The following is a 22,652-nucleotide window of genomic DNA, read 5'->3' as shown; positions in this document are numbered from 1 at the left end:
CCACACTATCACAAACAGTTACATTCAAATAGCTTTTTAGTAGCCTACTGCTTTTCATGATTTCCAATGTATGCCACTTTCATGATTCTCATGAACATATGTAAGATGGTTGGTATCTCTTCGAGGAGCTTGGTTTCAGAGCCCGGCTATGAGTAATCTACCTACACTGTTTCGGTCCTACATGTGATGAGGGCACTGCTTGCAGAGATGTGCCTGGAGATTGTGCGGTTTGTATCTGAGGCCATCCTGAAGGTCATCATCCCTGCAATTTTCCGTTTTGTACGGACATACAGCCATGTGTCTCCAGTATCCGGCAAGTCTCTGACAGAATCAGAGAGATCCTCTAGCACAAACCTGAAGGTTCGCAAGAGAGGCAGCAGCAAATCCTCAAGGTCTGCACGGCAAAATCAAGCTCTTCTCGTAACGGGTATCTTCAGTCATTCCTAAAGAAACCGGTTTCACCTAACTATTCATAACCCATTTTGTGAAGATATGTTTTGTTATCTGTGTAAGAGTTTACCCTTAATGACCAATTTAATTGATTACTGAATTATGTATTAATGTCACTACCGTGTCTACTATTGAATATGGAATGCTGTAATGTTTGCTTTGTATTCTCAAAGGTCTCAGACAGTGTTGCCAAATACTCAGGGAGATGGTGAGTCTATATCATCTGAGCCACTCAGGGACTTTTTGGGGATTACTGAGGACAGTCTCCTCACTGGTGTCCAGGATTCCTTCAAAGAGTCGCTGAACAATGTCCTCTGTATCCAAAGAGAGGACCAGGTAGACACTCAAAGTCTATCCCGGGTTATTGTTGGAGAAGTGTCAAAGAAGGTCAATTCCATAATCTCTGTGGCCATCCAAACTCCCATCTCTGGCCGAATGTCCCCTGTTATTTTTGCCAGTGGTGGTGTCTCCAGAACCAAGGTTGTTGAGGAGATGGTGTCTGGCGTTTCCAACATACTTCAGATGTATATTAATGGGAAGAGTGTTGAGCAGATTGTTGTTCTCAGAGAGGATGGTGTTGATGTGGATATGACACATTTAACAGGACAGGTGATGACAGCCCTCAGTGGCACTGTTTTGAACTTCAGCAATAAGGAGGAAAACGATCCCGACAAGAGGGAACTGCTTTGTGTTGTTGCTGACCATATGAAGATGCTTGAAGCTTGTAAAAGTCCTGAGGAGATGCTAAAACAAGGAGAGAGCAACCTCAATATCAAAGGTGCCAAATCTAGTCTTCGTCTGTCAACACAAAGTATGGACAGACTACTCACTGGGGAGTTTCAGACCAAGGCCACTGAATCGATCCGGGAGATTGTTAAAAGATTCAGGGGTTGTACATCATGTTGTTCTGGCACTACATCATCTAGTCCAACTCCTCGGATAGGTGAGATCAGAGACCTTATGATTGACCCTGAGGCCTCTGAGTTGGTAAGTACCTTTGTTTCAGACATGGACAATCTTACCCAGTCTATCAGGGCATCCTGCTCTCCTGCACAGAGTGAGCAGATCCTTCTTGAAAACCATCAGAGTAAGATCTGGTCTTACACTGTTGGCTGTTACTACGACATGAAAAATACGCTGAAGAGGATTCTTACCTGTCCAGAAAAAGGGTATCTCGCAAGTACAATGGCTCCAACTTTGTGCCTAGACATCGGTCATTCCAGTAATGGTGAGGCTGACACATCGGACTCCATTTCTTGTAAACCACTTTTAATAACCCCCTCATCTATGAATGAACAAAAAGGACAAAGTGAGACCTCAAAACCTCTCTTGGCTCTCAAAAAGTATTTGCAAGACCAAGTCCTCCTTGACACCACAAAAGCGATTGCCAGCCAGGTTCTAGTCTTGTATAAGACTGAGGTGATGGGGACGTTCTCATCTTCTGTTGGAGAGTGTGATTCTGAAGAGTCTCTGGAGGCCATTCTATTTGTGGATGGCATCATGTCTGACTTGAATGATTTCACCAGTTCTTGTTCCCCCTCACCATCTGAGTTGTTAGACAGTGAACAATGTCTCTCCCATCTCACTTTTCCACTTGGTCTGCAGGACAGCACCACCAACAGTGAATCTACCCGGAGTCTTCCAGTTATAAATATGAAGAAACTCTCCAGTGTGTCTTTTCAGACAAAGGCTAGAAAGGCAGTGAGTGAAGCTCTGAGATCTGTCAACCCCTTTACAAACAGCTTACTGGGAGACTCTGAAGCATCTAAATTACTGGACACTTTTGAAACAGATGTGGAGACTATTGTTCGGTCCATGCAGGCACATGAATCTGAAAATGTCAAGATTTCAAAAGTGAGCACCCTTTCTGCTGCTCGTATTATATATCATAGATTTCGAGAAATGCTGAGGCGGTTTCTCACTCCCTGCCAAGACTCTGTAAAGGTCATCGATGGTGTTACACCAATACATGATGAGACTCTCAAACAGGCTCCTAGTGAAAGTTTAGATTCTCAGGTGACTTGTAATAGTGATTCTCTTGAAATCCAAGCGGACCTTCAAGCCGGTACCAAGGAGGTCATTAGTCAGATCCTCACTGTGTATCACTCTGAGGAATCCATGGAGGAATGCTTCTCTAGCCTAAAAGGAGATACAGAAGACCTGTCCAAGCTTTTGGATGATGTTGTTTCTCAGATTGACGTCCTTGCCGCCTCCAAATCATATTTATCTGTTGATGACTATGCTGTCAATACACAGGACAATTTGCATGGTGAGATCAACAATGATGAGGAAGAGGCATCCTCTAGAAGTCTTAAATCCACAGCCTTTGACAAACTATGTACTGAGGAGTTTCAAACTAAAGCCTCACATATGGCTGGTGGGATCCTTCAATCAGGGTTGATTGGCATTGTAAATACCAGCCTTGATGGTAGAAGTGCAGACATTTGTGCAGAGTCCAGTAATGAAGGTGATGATAGAGATGTCAAAATCCTTCAGAAGAGTGTAACTCCATCTTTGTTCACCTCTTTTCTGCACACCAATTCTGCAGCATCCAACATTGTCATAAGCATCACTAAAGACCTTAATAGCTTCACCCAGATGACTAAAATGTCTGATGCTTCAGTGTCTGGCCAGTTAGAGAGATCACTGTCAGCTTCAACCCTTCCTGTCAGTGTTCACAACGGGGCCAATGTGAAAGGAAAGATCATTTGGCCAGGCACTGTTAACCTGTTCAACAATCTGTTCATCAAGGTCAAGGATTTTTTTGCCCAGCAACAACCGGTCCTCCTAGACAATGTGGTTGAGGCCCCCAAACATGCCGCATCCATATGCAGAACAGCTACTTCTACACAAATGACTTACAATGAACATGAAGGCAGCCAGACCAGCATGGTAAATTATTCCAAAGCCTTAATTAGTCAGACTCTGATGACAATCCAGAGGAGAGTGTCTATGTCAGAGAGGATGATCACCTCAGAGAAAGGCCTCTTGACTCGTTCCATCGTGGGCTCCATGTTGGAGGATGTTGACATGGTGAGAACTGATGGACACGAGATACACGAGATAGCGTTCGCTCATTTCCAGGATGTTTTCAGCTATAGGCAAAGCCTTGTCCAGTCCCTTTACTTCCTGCTATAAAAAGAAGAGCACCTAATCTATATTTAAAAATAAATATTTGAAATTAACATAATTGCATTAATTCTTCATGTTGAGTGTTTTTCATTATATGTTATTGGATGATATAAAGTGTAGTAGTAGTAGTAGTAGAAGTTGTATAGTTGACTATAGTTGACTATATACATACATTAAAAAATTATAAGAATAGTGTGCACTTCTAGGTACAGTTGAAGTCTGATGTTTACATACACCTTAGCCAAATACATTTAAACTCAGTGTTTCACAATTCCTGATATTTAATCCTAGTAAAAAATCCCTGTTTTAGGTCAGTTAGAATCATCACTTTATTTTAAGAATGTGAAATGTCAGAATAATACTAGAGATAATTATTTATTTCAGCTTTTATTTCTTTCATCACGTTCCCAGTGGGTCAGAAGTTTACATACACTCAATTAGTATTTGGTAGCATTGCCTTTAAATTGTTTAACTTGGGTCAAACGTTTCGGTTGGTCTTCCACAAGCTTCCCACAATAAGTTTACTGAATTTTGGCCCATTCCTCCTGACAGAGCTGGTGTAACTGAGTCAGGTTTGTAGGCCTCCTTGCTCGCACACGTTTTTTCAGTTCTGCCCACACATTTTCTATAGGATTGAAGTCAGGGCTTTGTGATGGCCACTCCAATACCTTGACTTTGTTGTCCTTAAGTCATTTTGCCACAACTTTGGAAGTATACTTGGGGTTATTGTCCATTTGGAATACCCACTTGCGACCAAGCCTTAACTTCCTGACTGATGTATTGAGATGTTGCTTCAATATATCCACATCATTTTTGTGGATATCACATCAAATAAAACTATAAATAATCTTATCTAAGTCCTTTACAATTTTAGGGGGTAAGTCAAGTGACAACGAGACATAAACCAATCTGGATAACCCTTCAGCTTTGGATAATAATACTCGACCGTATAACGAAATATCTCTCATCAACCAGGTTCAATTAGTTAAAGTTCAATTCACTCCTTTGTTTTTCATCCTTGCATATAACAATTTCAATATAAGTAACCTTATCTTTAATTGGGATACCAAATACTTCCTGTAAAACACAATCCTTGAATGGAAATAAGACTGACTTACTGATATTCATTTTCAAACCCGAAACTAAGGAAAAGTCAGGAAACTGCTTTAGAAACCTCATTCCTGTCTCTTAAAAATATTACAATTCGCCTAGCATTAATAGAAAAAACAGAAATGGACATTTACTATCACAGTGACTAGATGAAGAATATTAAACTTGTATACGTTCACATGAACCAGGGTCTCACAAAAAGAAAAGTTCTTACTAGTTGCAAATAAAAACAGTCCTTTGCACCACACAAGTGGGTGACCTAAATTCTATATATATATATATTTATGCAATTGCACATAACATTGTACCATAAATTGGTAAAAACTAATAGCCATCAAGCTAACATTAAGTGTCAGTGCGAATTTCCCTGCCATAAAATAAATATATATATAAAAAAAGTTTGTTTTCCCCCATCTCTCAGCCTACCCAGGCGGTGCACTACATCCAGAGAACCTGCAACAACATTTCGCTCCTCCTATTGCCCTGCAAATGTCCTTCACTCTTGCTTTGATGTTCTCGTTAGATTTTTCTGCTATTCCATAAATTTGAAGATTCCATCTCCGACCGGTCATTCTCGTTTACCTTTTGACTCCATTTCAGTGAGTTTCTTCTCCTGCTTTGCAACCTGAATGTTCAATGTTGCGTTCTGCTACTTCAGAGTTTTTACTTCCTCAGCACTGAAATCAATCGATTTCTTCAGGTTAACAATACTGACAGTGTTCTTTTACACCAAATTCATGATGTTATCTGTACTCTCTTTGATTTTAGCCGTGAGGATGCGGACGATGTTGTCCTGAAGCTGGCTCATTGATGGTTCACTTCTCAGCTTCTTTGGAAGTTGCTCCTTGGTTTGGGTATTCGGGTATGAATTGCATTCACCCCCCTTTTTTACACTGCAAGCATATGAGTGAGTTTCAACAATGCCTCTTTTCTCCTTGGAAGTTTCAACATCCATTATCTCAGCAAAAGTTTGGTCATGTCCTGATTACATGCTACTAGCTATGAAGACGTTAGCAGGCTAACTTAACGGCACATGCTGAAACATTTCGATAGCTAGCTTGTTCGTTGGAAATCGTCAAAAATATGTCAATGGCTTGAATAATTACAAAATTATTCATTGTATGGTTAGATATCATTTTTGTGAAAATAACAAATTGCAACTGCAGTCTAAAACTATAAACTTTGTGAGAAAACCCCAAAATTGTTCCTCAGCTAGAAATGTTCCACCCTCTCATGTCGCCATCTTGACCATGTCACTGATTTCATGGAGCTCTCCTGCGCATCATTTACTTCACAAAATCCCGCAAATGTGAAAGCGCCAGAAAGAAACATTGCGAGATTGTAAATATGTGTGAAAGTCAGAGATTTGAAAGCAGACGCTTTCATCAAAAATGTGACTTTTGAGTGAGCATTCGATTAACCACATGCAGGGGACGCTGAACACCATGCAGGGGCAGTGTATTGAGTTGCAGACTGCCATGTCTAAGGTAGTGTCAGATGAGTCTCAGATACAGAAGAATAAGTCTATGATGGTATGGTGATAATGATTGAGATGGTGATTATAATAATGATGACAAGCGGTACCCCGCCCTAAGGGCAGTAAATCATTGGATCTGATTAATTAAATTCAATGCAATTCAATCTTTGAGGACTGCAACCATAGAACTACAATTACTTTACACTAATAATAAGCTATTGTCAACTTGCCGTCTATGCTTATCTTGCTCATTGCTCACTGTCAATTGCTGACTGTTACCCTATGAGTGCAACTATTATTGATTTCTCACAGAAAATTATTTGGTTGCAAATGGGGCCATGTAAATAATTGTTAGGCTACTCATTTTGAATCCACCGGTGGCAACTTGTGTGACCATAAAAGTCTGTGCGACTTGGCACAGTAAAATAATTTGGTTACTGACCTATCCTACATCATAGAAGGCACTTCAAGTCGAACTAGGACATTTTGACATTTCTGACTCACTAACTCGTCATGGAAAGTTTCCCGCTTGTGAAGTATTAGAATCAACCATTAGGAAGCTCTACGCCAATAACTTACATTCATTTTAACTCTGAGGTTTCAAGTTTCCGATGACCTGTGAATGCGTCAATAATTGCTATGGTAATTTTGAATGTTCAGTCAGTGAGCGTTATGGGTAATTATCCTACATACTTACATCAAATACATTATGATAGCATCATCTCCTGTAGTAACAGTGCCATTCCAAACACAATAAATTTAAAAATGAACAAAGATACAAAATATTGCTAAAGTGAAGAAAATCAGCTCAAAAGTGTAGGAGGAAATGCCCCTGCAGCAGGGAGGCTTACGGTATTATAATATATTGTAGATAACATTAATATAATTTGTGTATTTACAGTATCAGTACACATACACATGCAAGTATATGCTAGGGAATGATCTACACTGAGTGAACAAAACATTAAGAACACCTTCCTTTTGAGGTCCCCCCCTTGGTGGTGGACCATTGTTGATACTCAGGGAAAACTGTTGAGCTGAAAAACCCAACAGCTTCTGGCACCTACTACCATACTCTGTTCAAAGGGACTTAAATGTTTGGTCTTGCCCATTCACCCTCTGAATGACACACATACACAATCCATGTCTCAATTGTCTAAAAGTCCATCTTTAACCTGTCTCCTCCCCTTCATCTACACTGAGAAGAAGATTTAACAATTAACATCAATAAGGGATTATAGCTTTCACCTGATTAGTCTGTGTCACAGAAAGAGAAGGTGTTCTTAATAATGTTTAATACACTCAGTGTACTATGTGTCAATGATGCTATAGATTCCAAGTGGTTGATTTTTTAGGGAATGACTATATGCTCTATTTTATACCTGCAGATCATCACAGCAGCTGATGTTGCTGTACAGAGGAAGGAGATCCTCCGAGCATCAGGCCTCATCCCTGAACGAAGGAGTTGATCCTCCTCATGGCTAGCGTCCCTGCACACAGGGAGGGGATCCTCCTCACAGCCAGTGTCCCTGTGAAGAATGGAAACTATCATCCACAACCACCTCCCATCATCCCCATGGTGGCACCACTGTGGAAATGGGATGGTGGAGCGTGTACTCCACCTGTGGATTTCTATTCCAAGGGAAGATGTCACTTAAACGTACCTAATTAGTAAAGAAATTACCATTGTGATAGAGTGATGATGTGACTATTTTATGCAGAAATAGTTTGGCGATTGGTCACATTTGTAAGCCCTCACATAATATGCAGGGAATTGTTGATTTTGCAACCAAAACAATGCGATGGCAGAGTCCTGGAGTAACCTCCCAGTAATCCCTGTGACTGCGTGTAGGTTAAGATTGGGTTGTAACAGAGTATCAGAGCGAGACGTTCCTGCCTGTCAGCTAGTAATTGTTCTGTGTGGTGACATGAGCAGAGTGGCCTGACTTCTCCCACTTATTACAGATGTCCGACTTAGATATGTTGAGCATCCTGCTATGATGTCCATCACCAAGCCGGAACACTCCGAGGCCAACCCTCAGTGCCAGACTGGCAGCCAGCCGGTGGCTGAGCCCGAGACCCCTGCTGTTCACAATAACAGTGGAGGCTGGCTCAGCTGGGTCTTTGTGAGTGGAAGAGTTAATAAGAAGGAGGTTCATCTACCTGAGGACAAAGACAGATCTGTAAGGAACTGGTTATTAACACTATATTCTATGTAGAGACAATTGAGAGGATTCAAATCTAAAAAATTGTGGCTTGCTTCACATTGCTAATATCTTCTTCCTCAGATTGTCTGGGATCCAACTCTGCACAGATGGGTTAACAAAACTGAGCCCAAGGCTGAGGTACACACTTAAATTCAATGAAATTAAAAACAGTGAACAACCATTGTATTTCAACTGTGATAATATTACTAACAATTTGGAAAATGTGTTGATGTGTTTTGCAGAACAAGTGTGTACAACCACCTCCACGAATGGGGACATATGGATATCAGGAGATCACTGGCAGTGTCCCCAAAGGAGTGAATCCTTACTCTATGAAAGCAAGTGAATATTGCTTTAGAATACATGTGGTTTAACCAAGACCGTGTCAGCCGATCATAGATGTCCCTGGTGGTCTCCTGCTAACACCTTTCCCACTACCAGCAGGTCTATGGGGCAGCAGATACCCTACAATGCATTACAATGATGGGACCAACTCAAAGCCTCAAAGCCGTGGGCCTGGACTGCTTCCTAGACAGCTCTCTGGCTTGCTCCCTCCTTCACACTTTGACCTCATGGCACCAATGGTTGTACCACCTGACACTCTACCCTACTGAGGTATGACTCTGGAAAATCCTTCCAAATTGTATCCATTCATCATTAAATGAGATTTTACTTTAACATAGCAAATGACTGAAGTAGCAAGGATGTTATCTAATTTTTATTTTTGTCCAACAGGCCATTTGCCCAGATTGGATTTGCAATACATAGATTTTTTCAGCATTAAAAAACTTCAGCATTAAAAATGTGTTAAAAGATGATCTTTTAATGAATCTCTCCTTTGTGTCCTCATGTTCACATTAATTTGATGTGTTATATCATCATTTACAATGCTTATTGCTTCTGCATTGCTTTACGTTACAGAAAAGTATATACACTGCTCAAAAAAATAAAGGAAACACTAAAATAACACATCCTAGATCTGAATGAATGAAATATTCTTATTAAATACTTTTTTCTTTACATAGTTGAATGTGCTGACAACAAAATCACAGAAACATTATCAATGGAAATCAAATGTATCAACCCATGGAGGTCTGGATTTGGAGTCACACTCAAAATTAAAGTGGAAAACCACACTACAGGCTGATCCAACTTTGATGTAATGTCCTTAAAACAAGTCAAAATGAGGCTCAGTAGTGTGTGTGGCCTCCACGTGCCTGTATGACCTCCCTACAACGCCTGGGCATGCTCCTGATGAGATGGTGGATGGTCTCCTGAGGGATCTCCTCCCAGACCTGGACTAAAGCATCCGCCAACTCCTGGACAGTCTGTGGTGGATGGAGCGAGACATGATGTCCCAGATGTGCTCAATTGGATTCAGGTCTGGGGAACGGGTGGGCCAGTCCATAGCATCAATGCCTTCCTCTTGCAGGAACTGCTGACACACTCCAGCCACATGAGGTCTAGCATTGTCTTGCATTAGGAGGAACCCAGGGCCAACCACACCAGCATATGGTCTCACAAGGGGTCTGAGGATCTCATCTCGGTACCTAATGGCAGTCAGGCTACCACTGGCGAGCACATGGAGGGCTGTGCGGCCCCCCAAAGAAATGCCACCCCACACCATGACTGACCCACCGCCAAACCGGTCATGCTGGAGGATGTTGCAGGCAGCAGAACGTTCTCCACGGCGTCTCCAGACTGTCACGTCTGTCACATGTGCTCAGTGTGAACCTGCTTTCATCTGTGAAGAGCACAGGGCGCCAGTGGCGAATTTGCCAATCTTGGTGTTCTCTTGCAAATGCCAAACATACTGCACGGTGTTGGGCTGTAAGCTGTGGACGTCATACCCCCCTCATGGAGTCTGTTTCTGACCGTTTGAGCAGACGCATGCACATTTGTGGCCTGCTGGTGGTCATTTTGCAGGGCTCTGGCTGTGCTCCTCCTTGCACAAAGGCGGAGGTAGCGGTCCTGCTGCTGGGTTGTTGCCCTCCTACGGCCTCCACGTCTCCTGATGTACTGGCCTGTCTCCTGGTAACGCCTCCATGCTCTGGACACTACGCTGACAGACACAGCAAACCTTCTTGCCACATCTCGCATTGATGTGCCATCCTGGATGAGCTGCACTACCTGAGCCACTTGTGTGGGTTGTAGACTCCGTCTCATGCTACCACTAGAGTGAAAGCACCGCCAGCATTCAAAAGTGACCAAAACATCAGCCAGGAAGCATAGGAACTGAGAAGTGGTCTGTGGTCCCCACCTGCAGAACCACTCCTTTATTGGGGGTGTCTTGCTAAATGCCTATAATTTCCACCTGTTGTCTATTCCATTTGCACAACAGCATGTGAAATTTATTGTCAATCAGTGTTGTTTCCTAAGTGGACAGATTGATTTCACAGAAGGGTGATTGACTTGGAGTTACATTGTGTTGTTTAAGTGTTCCCTTTATTTTTTTGAGCAGTGTATTATACACATATATTTTATTTTAAACTTTACAAAAACATATTTTTGTGCTTTTTGGATTTCCAACATTAACTTACTGTACAGACAAGTATATTTTATACATATATTATTTTTTTTAACAATTAAAAAAAAATGTTTTTCATAGACAGAACAAACTATATTTAGATGCATTTTGATTTCCTAAATGTCAATATTTGTATTTTCTGTGTCACGTGTTTATGCCCATTTATGTACATCCTGTATATGTTACCCTTCCAATGAGCTTATCATATAAACTACAACGCGAAAAGTACGGTTTACTTTAAATCATGTTAGCACAGGTAACAGCCGTTTACAGTCTTTCTTTAGTTTTTCATTCTTACTCTTCCCAATTCACTTCAACTATATTTCTTTATTTCAAATGGGCTTCACCAGAGTACCCCCTAGTGGCTGGAATACAACTGTATTAAGCCCCTTACATATACACCCCCCTGCAAAACGAAATGTTGTCCCAGTTGTAGCCTAGTATCCAAACTGATATGCCATTTATAGTAAAAAAAAACCCAGCGTTTATAATTTGAGATTCCTTGCTACTGTAGTGTTGTGGTTTCTTGCAGGTAACCTGCTGTTCCTGGCTGTGGTCAGCCATTTTGGGGCGAAGCTGCCCAGGCTCATTGCTATGGGCTGTTTCCTCATGGCTGTAGGATCCTTGCGTAATTGGTCAGCTGCTTGATTATGTTTTGGGGCCATACATGTTAAGAGAAGGGATAAAGAGATGCTATAACTGTGACGTGGTAAGGTTGGACCCAGGTGCAGAGAAGAGACCAGAAGTTGAAGCAGTGGTTCCAACCAGTGTCTCCACCCCTCAAAGGCCCACTTAACTGCCAAGAGCTCCCGGTATTATATATTTATATATATTGTCTATATTGTAGTTGCATTCCGCTGGCGAGAACCGTTTAGAGAGAAAGGAGCAGTTCCTTGTCCTCCTCTTTCCACTGTGAAAGTACCGCACCATCTCCGGTGTCCGAGGCGTCCACCTCTACCACAAAGGGACGAGTAGTATCAGGATGAATGAGCATGGGTTCGGAGGTGAAACGTCCCTTGAGCTCTATGAATGCCCTGTCAGTCTCGGGATTCCTGCAAAAACCTGCTTGAGTGAGGTGGGACAGGGAATGGTTTTTGGAGAAGATCAGGATGTCGTCGAGGTAAACAAAGACGAACCGATCCAACAAATCCCTAAGAGTGTCATTGATCAATGCTTGAAAGGCATAAGTTATTTTCAACCATTAACTGGGGCCTTGTTGAGGCCTTCTCTAAGTTAGTAATTGCTGATTGACAATAAAGTATTATTTTGATGTATGGAAAATATATGGTATGCAATTCCTATGTAGAGAAGGTTGTCTCTGGTAGTTGTTCAATATGACTTCAACTTTTACAGGGTACTCTTGTAAAATAAATGTTTCATCTCAGTGTGACTCTTAAACCCTGTTTAAAGATAAGTTCAATAAAAAAAAAACATCAACACAAACACAGGATATGGGGTACACATGCTATCACATCATTACATATTAGGCCCTACTGCACCTGCATTCCAGCACCATTCCAGCATCTGGAATTGACTCAACATGTTTGAGGTGGGTGATCAATACATGTGGGGGAAGAGGTGTCTGTCGAATGTATGATTCTGATATGTACAGGTAAGTTCATTGTGTGTGGGGGGCATCCATGTTTGTGTCCGTACTCTGAAGTGCGTTTGAATATGAATGAGCAGCAGTGTTGTGATACTTAATGATAATTTTTCACTGTCTTCAACCCTCAAGAACCAGGGTGAGTCTGGGTCACCCTTTTACTGGGCAAACACAACTTGTATATCATCATAGACAGGGCCGAAACGTTAATCTTTTAACCTTTGAATAAAACAATGCATTTTTTATAGTGAGCAAGAGTTGGGCTTTTTCCTTTTCTATGATGATTAAAATTTTTGGTTGCACCTCAAGTGCCCTCTGTTTTTTTGTTGTCAAATAATACCTTTGTTTTTAAATGTACAAGTTAATTATTAAAAGCATTAAATTGGGATGTTTTCCACTTATTTACATAACCTACTCCACACTTGCAAAGTGAAAGTTTATAGAAATGTTCTGAAATGAAGTAGTAAACAGAAGAAAAGCAGAATTGAGTCCAATTATAATTTAATAATTTAATGGTCTATGGTTCAACCCATTTCTGAAGGTCTGATGAATAATTAATATTGTTCCTCCTCTTCCTTGTGGCAGGCGCAGCAGCACACTGCCCTCCAAAGCCTGCAAAATAATCACCGGACTGCCCCTTTCCTAGCTCTGCATGGAACATCCAGTGTCACATCCTTGGTGACGTGTGGGGTGACATCCGGGATGACCACAGCAACATCCTCTGGAAAGGGAAAAAAGAGGATCAGGATGTAAACAAATGCAAACCGTAGCTTCTTAACACTGGCCAGTTGAAAGGTTCTGCTAAGATGTCATGACAAACGGCACCTGTCAGAGTGCTCTCTAAGTGTTACTCACCTGCTTGGATGTCAGCGGACAGAGTGGCGGAGACGGCCATCGTGAGAGTCCTTTCTTCAGGTGTGACGTCCACAACCTCCAAGAGGGAAGAGATGGGCTCTGCCTCTGTATTAGGGGTTATGTCCACAATTGGGATGGGAATTCATTCAGGTGGGAAGAAGCCAGGTTTGCCTCTGTATTAGAGGCGATGTCCACAACATTCAGGTGGGAAGAAGCCGGATCTGCCTCTGTGTTAGAGGTGATGTCCACAACATTCAGATGGGAAGAAGCCGGGTCTGCCTCTGTGTTACTGGTGATGTCCACAACCTCCAGGTGGGAAGAAGCCTGATCTGCCTCTGTGTTACTGGTGATGTCCACAACCTCCAGGTGGGAAGATGCCGGGTCTGCCTCTGTGTTAGTGGTGATGTCCTCAACCTCCAGGTGGGAAGATGCCGGGTCTGCCTCTGTCTTACGGGTGATGTCCAAAACCTCCAGGTGGAAAGAAGCCTGATCTGCCTCTGTGTTAGGGGTGATGTCTACAACCTCGAGGTGGGAAGAAGCCGGGTCTGTGTTATGGGTGACAACAACATTCCTGATGAGCTCTACTACTACAAGGAACCAAGTGGTCATCAGAACATGCATCTGTCAGAGTGCTCTCTATCAGTGCTACTCACCTGCTTGGATGTCAGCTGGTAGTGTGGTTGAAACGGCCACCCCGAGGACAGGGGGGACTGGTAGGGTGGCTGCAGGGGGCTGGAAGCAGCTCTGCACCTCGTCCGCCACAAAGGCACAGACAGAGCTCATATAAAAAGGGCTCTGGAGGTCATCCGTGGAGAAAGACTGACTGATTCTCCCGAGGATCGACCGCACAGAGTCAAAAGCAGCAGCCCGGGAGAAAGGGATGTGAAGGGAAGGGTCCTTTAACATGCAGGAGAGCTTCTCCACTACGGCCGCCACCATGCCCACGGCCATCCCACCTATTAGGATTGTGTGCTCTGAATGGTCTTCCTGAAGCCACAGGGCCAGGAGGAGCCTGGGCACCACCTCCACCACCACCTGAGATGGGCTGAGCAGGTTGCTACTGGGCTCATTGGACTGCTCGCCCAGAATGCTCCTCACAGCTCTCTCCACGATGCTGTGGACCTTAGGATCGCTGAAATCAACAAAAAGGAGAAGACAATGCTAAACGATGTGCAATGTGCTCACAGAGAACACTGTCTTAGTCTGTTTCTGCGTAGTTCCAGATGTGTAGATAAATGGATCAAGTCATATGCAGGGCAGTACATGGAACTCACATGTCAGCTGGCGAGTTGGGGTGCATGGAGCGGCGGAGCTTGCAGAAAGCCTCGTGCTCTATGTCCATCATTTTTAGGCAAGTGTTTACTTCCCAGGCCTGCAGTATGAAACAGGAAGTCCCATTAGTGTAATTTCACAACAGGTCTATTCTGCTGTGCTAACTTGTTGTTGAAAGGCTAGTAAAGAGCTCACTAACTTGTAGTGTCTCTAACTCTCATTCTCTTACCAGCCGAGCGAGGTCGTTTCCCTCCTCCAGGGTTTCCTTCCACACCCTTCAAATAAAACACTTAAACTTTCCTGGCTTCTGATTTTTCTGTTGTTTATTTTATCCACACCTCCTGGAGTGCTGCTGGTGGCAGGGAATGGCAGTGAAGGTGAGTGCTGACATGGTACTCACCTCTCCCTAAGGGATTTTTTGCCCTGAGACACCAGCCAGTTGCTCATGTGCTCCGTGGTGACATGGGGAGGGACCTGGCCTTGACTCTGGAGCAGCATAGGAAATACATAGGAAATTGTTTATTTACCTGGTAGCAGCCAAGCGTCACGTCCACAGACGTCTCATGGCGGAGGTGAGACGCATAGTGGGTCACCCTGCCAGCCACACGCTGACAGAGAGAGAATACATATTAAGGCCAAATGGAATAAGTGAAGAAAAATCTAATACTATTTCAGTAGTATTTACGTCTTACCTGGATCCAAGTGATGGACTGCACTTTGGTGGCACAGTAGGGCATGCCCTCTAGACTAAGCCAGGCTGTCTCCTTGGAGATGGCCCACACCAGTTGAGTCTCCAGGCCTCTCACCCTACTCACGTGGTGCATCCTCACCACCACCTGCTGTTGAGATAAACAACAAGACAACATCAACAAAACCACTCCAGCAATTGCTGTGACACATATCCACCAAGATCAAATGACTGACAATGTAGATTAGGATTAGCTAGTTTCAATGACACATACCTGGGATCCCCCACGCATGTAGGTGATGATGGGGCTGATGAACTGGAAAGTTCTCCAAGCTTTAACCACCGGACCGGCATTGTTCTGCACATTACAATACATTCATGTTGGAAACAGTAAACATTGTAAGCGTGATGTGACTGTGTGTGTGTGTGGGTGGGGGGGGGGGGGTCTCTTACCCTGATCACAACAGGCCCACAGTACAGGGGGCTGAACCTAATCGGAATCAACTGCCAATTGCCAGTGGCCTCCTAAAGCAGAAAGCAGACAAGAGATGTGTTTCATGTTAAAGAGACAAAACTTGAATATCTGGGATATTTTTCAAACATAAAACCCCAAACTTTCAGAAAAGTGTACCTCAAGGATAGTCTGCACATCTGGCACATCCTCAAGGATGATAGCAGCATTCTGGACATCAAGGAGGACTGGCAGTTGTGGAACATCTGGCACATCATCCAATGGCACATCCAACTGGACCTCATCCAGGACAGTTGTTTCTAAAATGAGGAACATTGGAATATAAAATAAACTATTGTTAGGACATAGAACGTAGCAAGATTGCTAATACTAGCTAGCTAGGTAGCAAAAGTTGATTGCTTAGCAACATTTACTAGAGTCAATGTTAGCTAGCAAGCTAGCTAGCTACATCATCTCTAGCACTAGCATTTTTGCCAAGTCTGAATGATAGAAATACACAACATTTCGCAAATTATAATGACATTGTTAAATGTAGTAAAAGAAGAGTTGTAAATTCCACATACCCTCTTCGAAGTCGCTGTCGCTGTCCACCTGTTGACGATCACAAACCCTGCAAAACAGAAAAAGACAAGAAAAACAAGCCACAAATGAATTTGAACAACCTGTCGACGCAGTAGGCCGCCGATGTCCACGCACTCTCTACGCCAGTCTTGAAAAGCACCCAGGCATTTTCCAGTCGATTGTTCTCAGGTCTCGAAAATCAAACAAGTTTGTTGTCAATCAGCAAACTGAAGTTGTTGTTTTCGCACAGAAAACGTTCCATAGAACGTCGGATAGATGTCTCTTGGCAACACACGTTCGAAAATGATTGTTTACAAAATTGAAAATTGTGTTGCCATAGAAATGAGTTTGGAATTCTATGATTCCGTTAAAATGGCTTGTCATCATTCTAGTGACGTTGACGCGCTCCTTCGCAGCTCAGTTGATAGAGCATGACGTGTTGCAAACATTGCTAAGAAGATGGATAATGATTTCAGGGATTTTTGTGATGATGAGTTATCTGAAATTGGGATAAAAGACTGTATTAAAAGCCTTAAGGACTATAGGTCCCCTGGAAATGGAGGTTTAATAAGCGAGTTTTATAAGGATTCAATGATAAATTGATTCCTTTCATTCTGGCTATGTTTCACAAATCAATTGGAAATGGGGAGTTACCGGCTTTCTTAAAGCAAGGTGTAATTACTTTGATTCCCAAACTTAATAAGGATACTCTTTATATAGACATCTGGAGACCCATTAGCCTGTTGAATAATGATTGGAAATTATTTGCTGAGAGGTTGAAACAAGGCTTGCATCATATAATTGATGAAGAATCTGGTTTTATGCATGGTCGACACATTAGTAATAACATCAGGTTGATCTTAGATCCTAGATATGATTGACTATAATGACCTCATCCTTGATAGTTTTCTTATGTTTGTTGATTTTTTAAAAGCTTTTGACACTGTAGAACATGAGTTTATGTTCAAAACAATACATGACTTTATATAGTGGTTGTACTAGCTCTGTAAAATTAGCTCACAGGACATCCCAAAGATTTGATATTGGCCGTGGCATTAGGCAGGGCTGCCCAATTAGTCCATTTAGTATTTTATTGGTTACTCAGATTATGGCTCTTCATATCAAGAAAGGGAATTTTCAAGGTGTTTCAGCAATTGGCATGGAATTTAAACTATGTCAACTGGCTGATGATACCACCATATTTTAAAGAGACAGGAATGAGGTTTCTAAAGCAGTTTCTTGTATTGAAGACTTTACCTTAGTTTCAGGTTTGAAAATTAATATCAATAAGTCAGTCTTATTTCCACTAAAGGATTGTGTTTTACAGGAATTATATGGTATCCCACTTAAAGATAAGGTTACTTATATTGAAATTGTTATATGCGAGGATGAAAAACAAAGGAGTGAATTGAACTTTAACTCAATTGAGAAAACAAAGAAGAAATTGAACCTCTGGTTGATGAGAGATATTTCGTTATATGGTCGGGTTTTATTATCCAAAGCTGAAGGGTTATCCAGATCGGTTTAAGTCTCATTATCACTTGACTTACCCCCTAAAATTGTAAAGGCCTTAGATAAGATTCTTTACATTTTTTTGGGAGGAACAAGCCTCACTATCTACGAAAATATATTCTCACTAAAACCCGAGAACAAGGAGGTCTTGAGGTTTTAGATTTCTGTCACGACTTCCGCCGAAGTCGGTCCCTCTCCTTATTCTGGCGGTGTTCGGCAGTCAACGTCACCGACCTTCTAGCCATCACTGATCCGTTGGTTTTGTCTACCTTCACACCTGGGACCAATCCCATCAATTACATGTTGTGTATTTAACCCTCTGTTTCCCCTCATGTCCTTGTCGGAGATTATTTGATTGTATGTTTGTGCTAGTTATGTGTTGGTGCGTGAGGGGTTTTGTACTCATTTTTTTTATTTTGGTTTTGGAGTTTTTTGTGAGCACTTATTAAACGACTCTGTTTATACCAAGTTCGTTCTCCTGCGCCTGACTTCCCTGCCACCAACATGCACCCATTACAATTTCAATACTCTAAATAATACTTTTCAAATACATTGGATTCTGAAGTATGTTAAGAAGCATAACAGTATTTGGAATTTCTTCCCTAAGTATTTATTTGACTCTGTTGGTGGTTTAAAATTTTTGCTTCAGTGTAATTTTGATATTGATAAAATCTCAGTAAAGTGGGCCAAATTCCATAAGCAGGCAATTTTAGCTTGGATGTTAGCGTATATACACAATTTTTCCCCTCACAGATACTTTTTATGGAACAACAAAGATAAACGATTTAAAAATAAGTCTATTTTTTCGTAACTAGTTTGAGAATAAATTATTTTGGTTGGTTTGTTATGGATTGTTATCAAAGTCAGGTTCATAAGGTATTAATAACCTACAAAGGCTTCAGGTTGAATTTAGGGGTGCAGGCAATGTATTCCTACAGGGAGAGAAGTCAATGCACACTGTTTGATGTCACACGGTCAAGGTTAGGCTTGCACAGATCGGGAGGACCTCAGGAATGTACCTGAGGTCGAATTGTGCTTCTCACCCTAACGATTCTCTCACTGTCACCCAAAAGCAAATTAAATTTAGGGCCAGGCTTCATTTTGGGCCTACTTTTTTCACGGTCGCTGCGACTAGACCGAGCGAGCTACGGTCAAGTTGGGCATCTCCTTGTACTCGGCACAGCCTAGAGATTATGGTAATGCCATTGAAGGCTCTGTGTGTCTTTAAGCACCGCACTTTGTCACTCCATCCTTTCTGTGTGTGTGTGTGTGTGTGTGAGAGAGCTTTTCTTTGACATCTGTTGGGAAAAATGACTGATTTACAGTTCATGAGGGTTGCCTAATCACACATATGAAGTTTTGAAAAGATCTGACCTTTTTAACCCTTCGAAACAGACACTTTGACCCCAATTAAAGGTTATGGTTGGCACAGGATGCTTAAAGTAAACACATATCCTCATTAGGGTATGCTTTTACAGAATCCTGAGTTTAAAGTCTTTACGTTAAGAACTGAAGGATTTACACAGGGTTGAATGCACAATTTCTCACAAACTGCATGTTGGGTATGGCAAAACCCTTTTAGGGTGATTTTTAACCACTTCCGGTTGCTCCAGGAAGCTTAGAATCGACACAGGTTGACCTCATTGTGGCTTGATGGATTGTCAACGAAGACAGGTTCATAAGGCATTATTAACCCACATAGGCTTCAGGTTGAATTTAGGGGAGCAGGCAATGTAATCCTATGGAGAGAGATGTCATTGCTATTTGTAAGATTAAAAAACCCTGTTTTTACTCTTAAGGGTTAATGCCACAGGGTTAAGGATATGCTTGCACAGATTGGGAGGACCATAGGAACATTCCTGTGGTTGAATTGTCCTTCTAAACCTAACGGTTCCGCCGCTGTCCCCCAAAAGCCCCTGAAATTTAGGGCCAGGCTTAATTTTGAGCCTGCTTTTTTCAAGGTTGCTTTACTCAGAGCGAGCTACGGTCAAGCGGGGCGTCTCGTTGAACTCGGCACGGTCTGGAGACTATGGTGATGACATTTTTTGTGTTGATTTCAGAGTGTCATTTTGGTGATGGTCCCTCACTGTTTAAACATATTGCAAATGTACAAAAGTCAACTAGCAAGTCAGTGTCCATCAGTCAATTAGATGTCATTCTGACACCAAACTGATACCATCTGACACCAAACCCACTTTTTCCAACTCGTTTAGAAGCCAACTATCACATATTTCAGAGCAGGCCCAAAATTCACAGCGCCTTCAGTTTAAAACATAATAAAAACGTAAAACACGTAGTTACATTCTAGCTGCGGGTCCAGTTCTAACATTATGTGTAAGCCTATGTGAGGCGACCCCGAATCCCGAGGTGCGGCTCGATAGGTCATTCGGTGCCCGAGCAACGACCTTAATTGGTGCTGAAAATCTATTTTTTCTAAATGTCGTCATTTTCATAATGGTCCAAATGAATTGAAGTTATTACAAATGTACGAGGCTGTTTCTAGGTCCGAGATCCTTCTAGAGCCACATAACTCACCGTGCACTATCGACTTGAGCTCTAGAACAGGTTTCTAACGTTTCAGAACTCTAGGTCTGACGGTTTTAGTTCGGACAAAGGTAACTATTGTAGGCTCTGTCTGTCTCTACGCACCACACTGTGTCCCTCCGTCCTAGCTGTGTGTGTGTGTGTGAGTTTTTCTTGGACATTTTATGGGATAAATTACTGATTTACAGTTCATGGGGTTACCTAATCACACATATGACGTTTAGAAAATATCTGACCTTTTTAACCAAGTGGAAACAGCCACTATGACACCATTTTATGGCCATGTAAGTAACACCATGTAAGTAAACACATATCCTGATTGGGGTATGCTTTTACAGAATCCTGAGTTTTCAGTGTTTACGTGAAGAACTGACCGATTTACACAGGGTTGAATGTACAATTTATCACAAACTGATGGTTGGGTAGACCAGGTAGACCTCATAGTGGCCTGATGGATTGTCATCGAAGACAGGTTCATAAGACATTCATAACCCACATCGGCTTCAGGTTGAATTTAGGGGAGCAGGCAATGTATTCCTATGGGGAGAGAAGTCATTCAAAACTGTTTGATGTAAACACCTTATTTTAACTATTAAGGGTTAATGCCACACGGTCACGGTTAGCCTTGCACAGATGGGGAGGACATCAGGAATGTTCATGAGGGCGAATTGGGCTTCTAACCCTAACTGTTCTCCCATTGTCACCCAAAAGCACCTGCAATTTAGGGCTAGGCTTCATTATGGGCATACTTTTTTCATAGTCGCTGAGCTCAGACCGAGCAAGCTACGGTCTAATGGGGAATTCAAGGAAACTGCCAACAGCTTTGTGGGCATCGATCCCACTACCTCATCGCATTCTAAGCGAGCCCTCTACCATTTGAGCTAATTCCCCAGCCAGTAGGTTTGTGTCCAGTCTTGTCAGGCTATGCTGTTGGTGGACTTGTTATTTTACGAGCCAGCACTTGCAGAAGCTCGGTGCATCTCAACAATTGTGTTCCATAGCCAGCGGCCGGTTGGCACAGTTGGTTAGAGAGTGGTGCTAATAACGCCAATTTCGTGGGTTAGATCTCCGTACTGGTCATGAGGTACATTTTGAGTGTCAAAATTATGAGTCACATGCGTGTATATCGTCAAGGGTGCCAAAGAATTAAGTGTAGTGATTTGCAGAAATAACTCAGTTGGGAGAGCGTTTGACTGAAGATCTCAAGGACCCTGATTCGATCCAGGGTTTCAGCATTAGTAGTTGTTCTTTCTTTATGCTCTGCTTTGGCTTTGTCTGTTTGATGTCATATCGGAGAATATGGAGTAGAAGGTGTACCTCGTGGATAAGGCGTCTAACTTCGAAACAGAAAATGGAGATTTTGAGGCATTTTCGTGGTCGTTTAATTTAATTAAATCAGCTAATATGGACATGTTTGCAATTTCCCGAAATAAGGCATTGTTCTTGTTGCTTTGAAAAGCTAAGACATTGTTATTCAACTTTAATAATCTAAGACTGCAAGGCCTGAGAATTATTATGTCTGAATCTGCACCACAAATTGAAGGAAAGAGTATCTTTGTACTTGTTAAATATCATTAGCTTTCCTCGTTCGGACAGGTTCACAACTTTGATGTCTGTTGTTGATAAGGCGTTTGACCTCGAATCAGAAGATTGAGGGTTCGACTCCCTTAGTGGTAGTCTAATTTTATTAGCTCAGCTAATTTGAACATGTTTGCAATATACCGAAATAAGTCTTGTTGCTTGGACATTGTTATTTAACTTTAATAATCTAAGAATGCAAGGCCTGAGAATTTTTGTGTCTGATTCTGCATCGCAAGATTGAGGGAAAAGGTCTCTTCTTACTTGTTAAATATCACTAGCTTTCCTCATTCGGACAGGTTCACAATTTTTATGTCTATGGTTGCATAGCAAAGTCTGTATGATGTCAAATAGGGTCGTTTAATTTCATTAGCTCAGCTAATTTGTACATGTTTGCAATTTCCCTAAATAAGCCATTGGTCTTGTTGCTTTGAAATGCTAAGACACTGTTATTAATCTTTAATAATCTAATATTGCAAGGCCTGAGGATTATTGTGTCTGATTCTGCATCGCAAGATTGAGGGAAAAGGTCTCTTCTTACTTGTTAAATATCACTAGCTTTCCTCATTCGGACAGGTTCACAATTTTGATGTCTATGGTTGCATAGCAAAGTCTGTATAATGTCAAATAGGGTTGTATCACATAGACTGCGTGGCCTAATGGA

At 42.0% G+C, this 22,652-nt stretch overlaps 1 protein-coding gene across 1 annotated transcript; it reads right to left on the bottom strand.

Annotated features, from left to right (window-relative positions):
- Positions 1–13,561: 13,561 nt before the first annotated feature.
- On the bottom strand, positions 13,562–14,915 carry LOC139403542 (uncharacterized). The gene is made up of 4 exons (XM_071146961.1): positions 14,636–14,915; positions 14,015–14,493; positions 13,668–13,906; positions 13,562–13,588 (listed from the first exon to the last, which is right to left on the bottom strand). Exons 1-4 carry the CDS (start codon positions 14,704–14,706, stop codon positions 13,562–13,564), a joined length of 816 nt encoding a protein of 271 aa, XP_071003062.1. The 5' UTR covers positions 14,707–14,915.
- Between the last annotated feature and the right edge of the window lie 7,737 nt (positions 14,916–22,652).

Source organism: Oncorhynchus clarkii, unplaced genomic scaffold (genome assembly GCF_045791955.1).
Source record: "Oncorhynchus clarkii lewisi isolate Uvic-CL-2024 unplaced genomic scaffold, UVic_Ocla_1.0 unplaced_contig_1070_pilon_pilon, whole genome shotgun sequence".
NCBI classification, from domain to species: domain Eukaryota; kingdom Metazoa; phylum Chordata; class Actinopteri; order Salmoniformes; family Salmonidae; genus Oncorhynchus; species Oncorhynchus clarkii.
This window is presented reverse-complemented; position numbering and strand designations above follow the sequence as displayed.

What these genes read in the sequence shown, in the direction of transcription:
- LOC139403542 (XM_071146961.1), bottom strand. Translation starts at nt 14,706, where the DNA reads ATGATGGACATAGAGCACGAGGCTTTCTGCAAGCTCCGCCGCTCCATG. An exon ending in ACCAGCTGACATCCAAGCAG is followed by an intron (nt 13,907 to 14,014) that starts GTGAGTAGCACT and finishes CCCATAACACAG; the next exon opens with ACCCGGCTTCTTCCCACCTC. An exon ending in AGGCTTCTTCCCACCTGGAG is followed by an intron (nt 13,589 to 13,667) that starts GTTGTGGACATC and finishes CCTCTAACACAG; the next exon opens with AGGCAGATCCGGCTTCTTCC.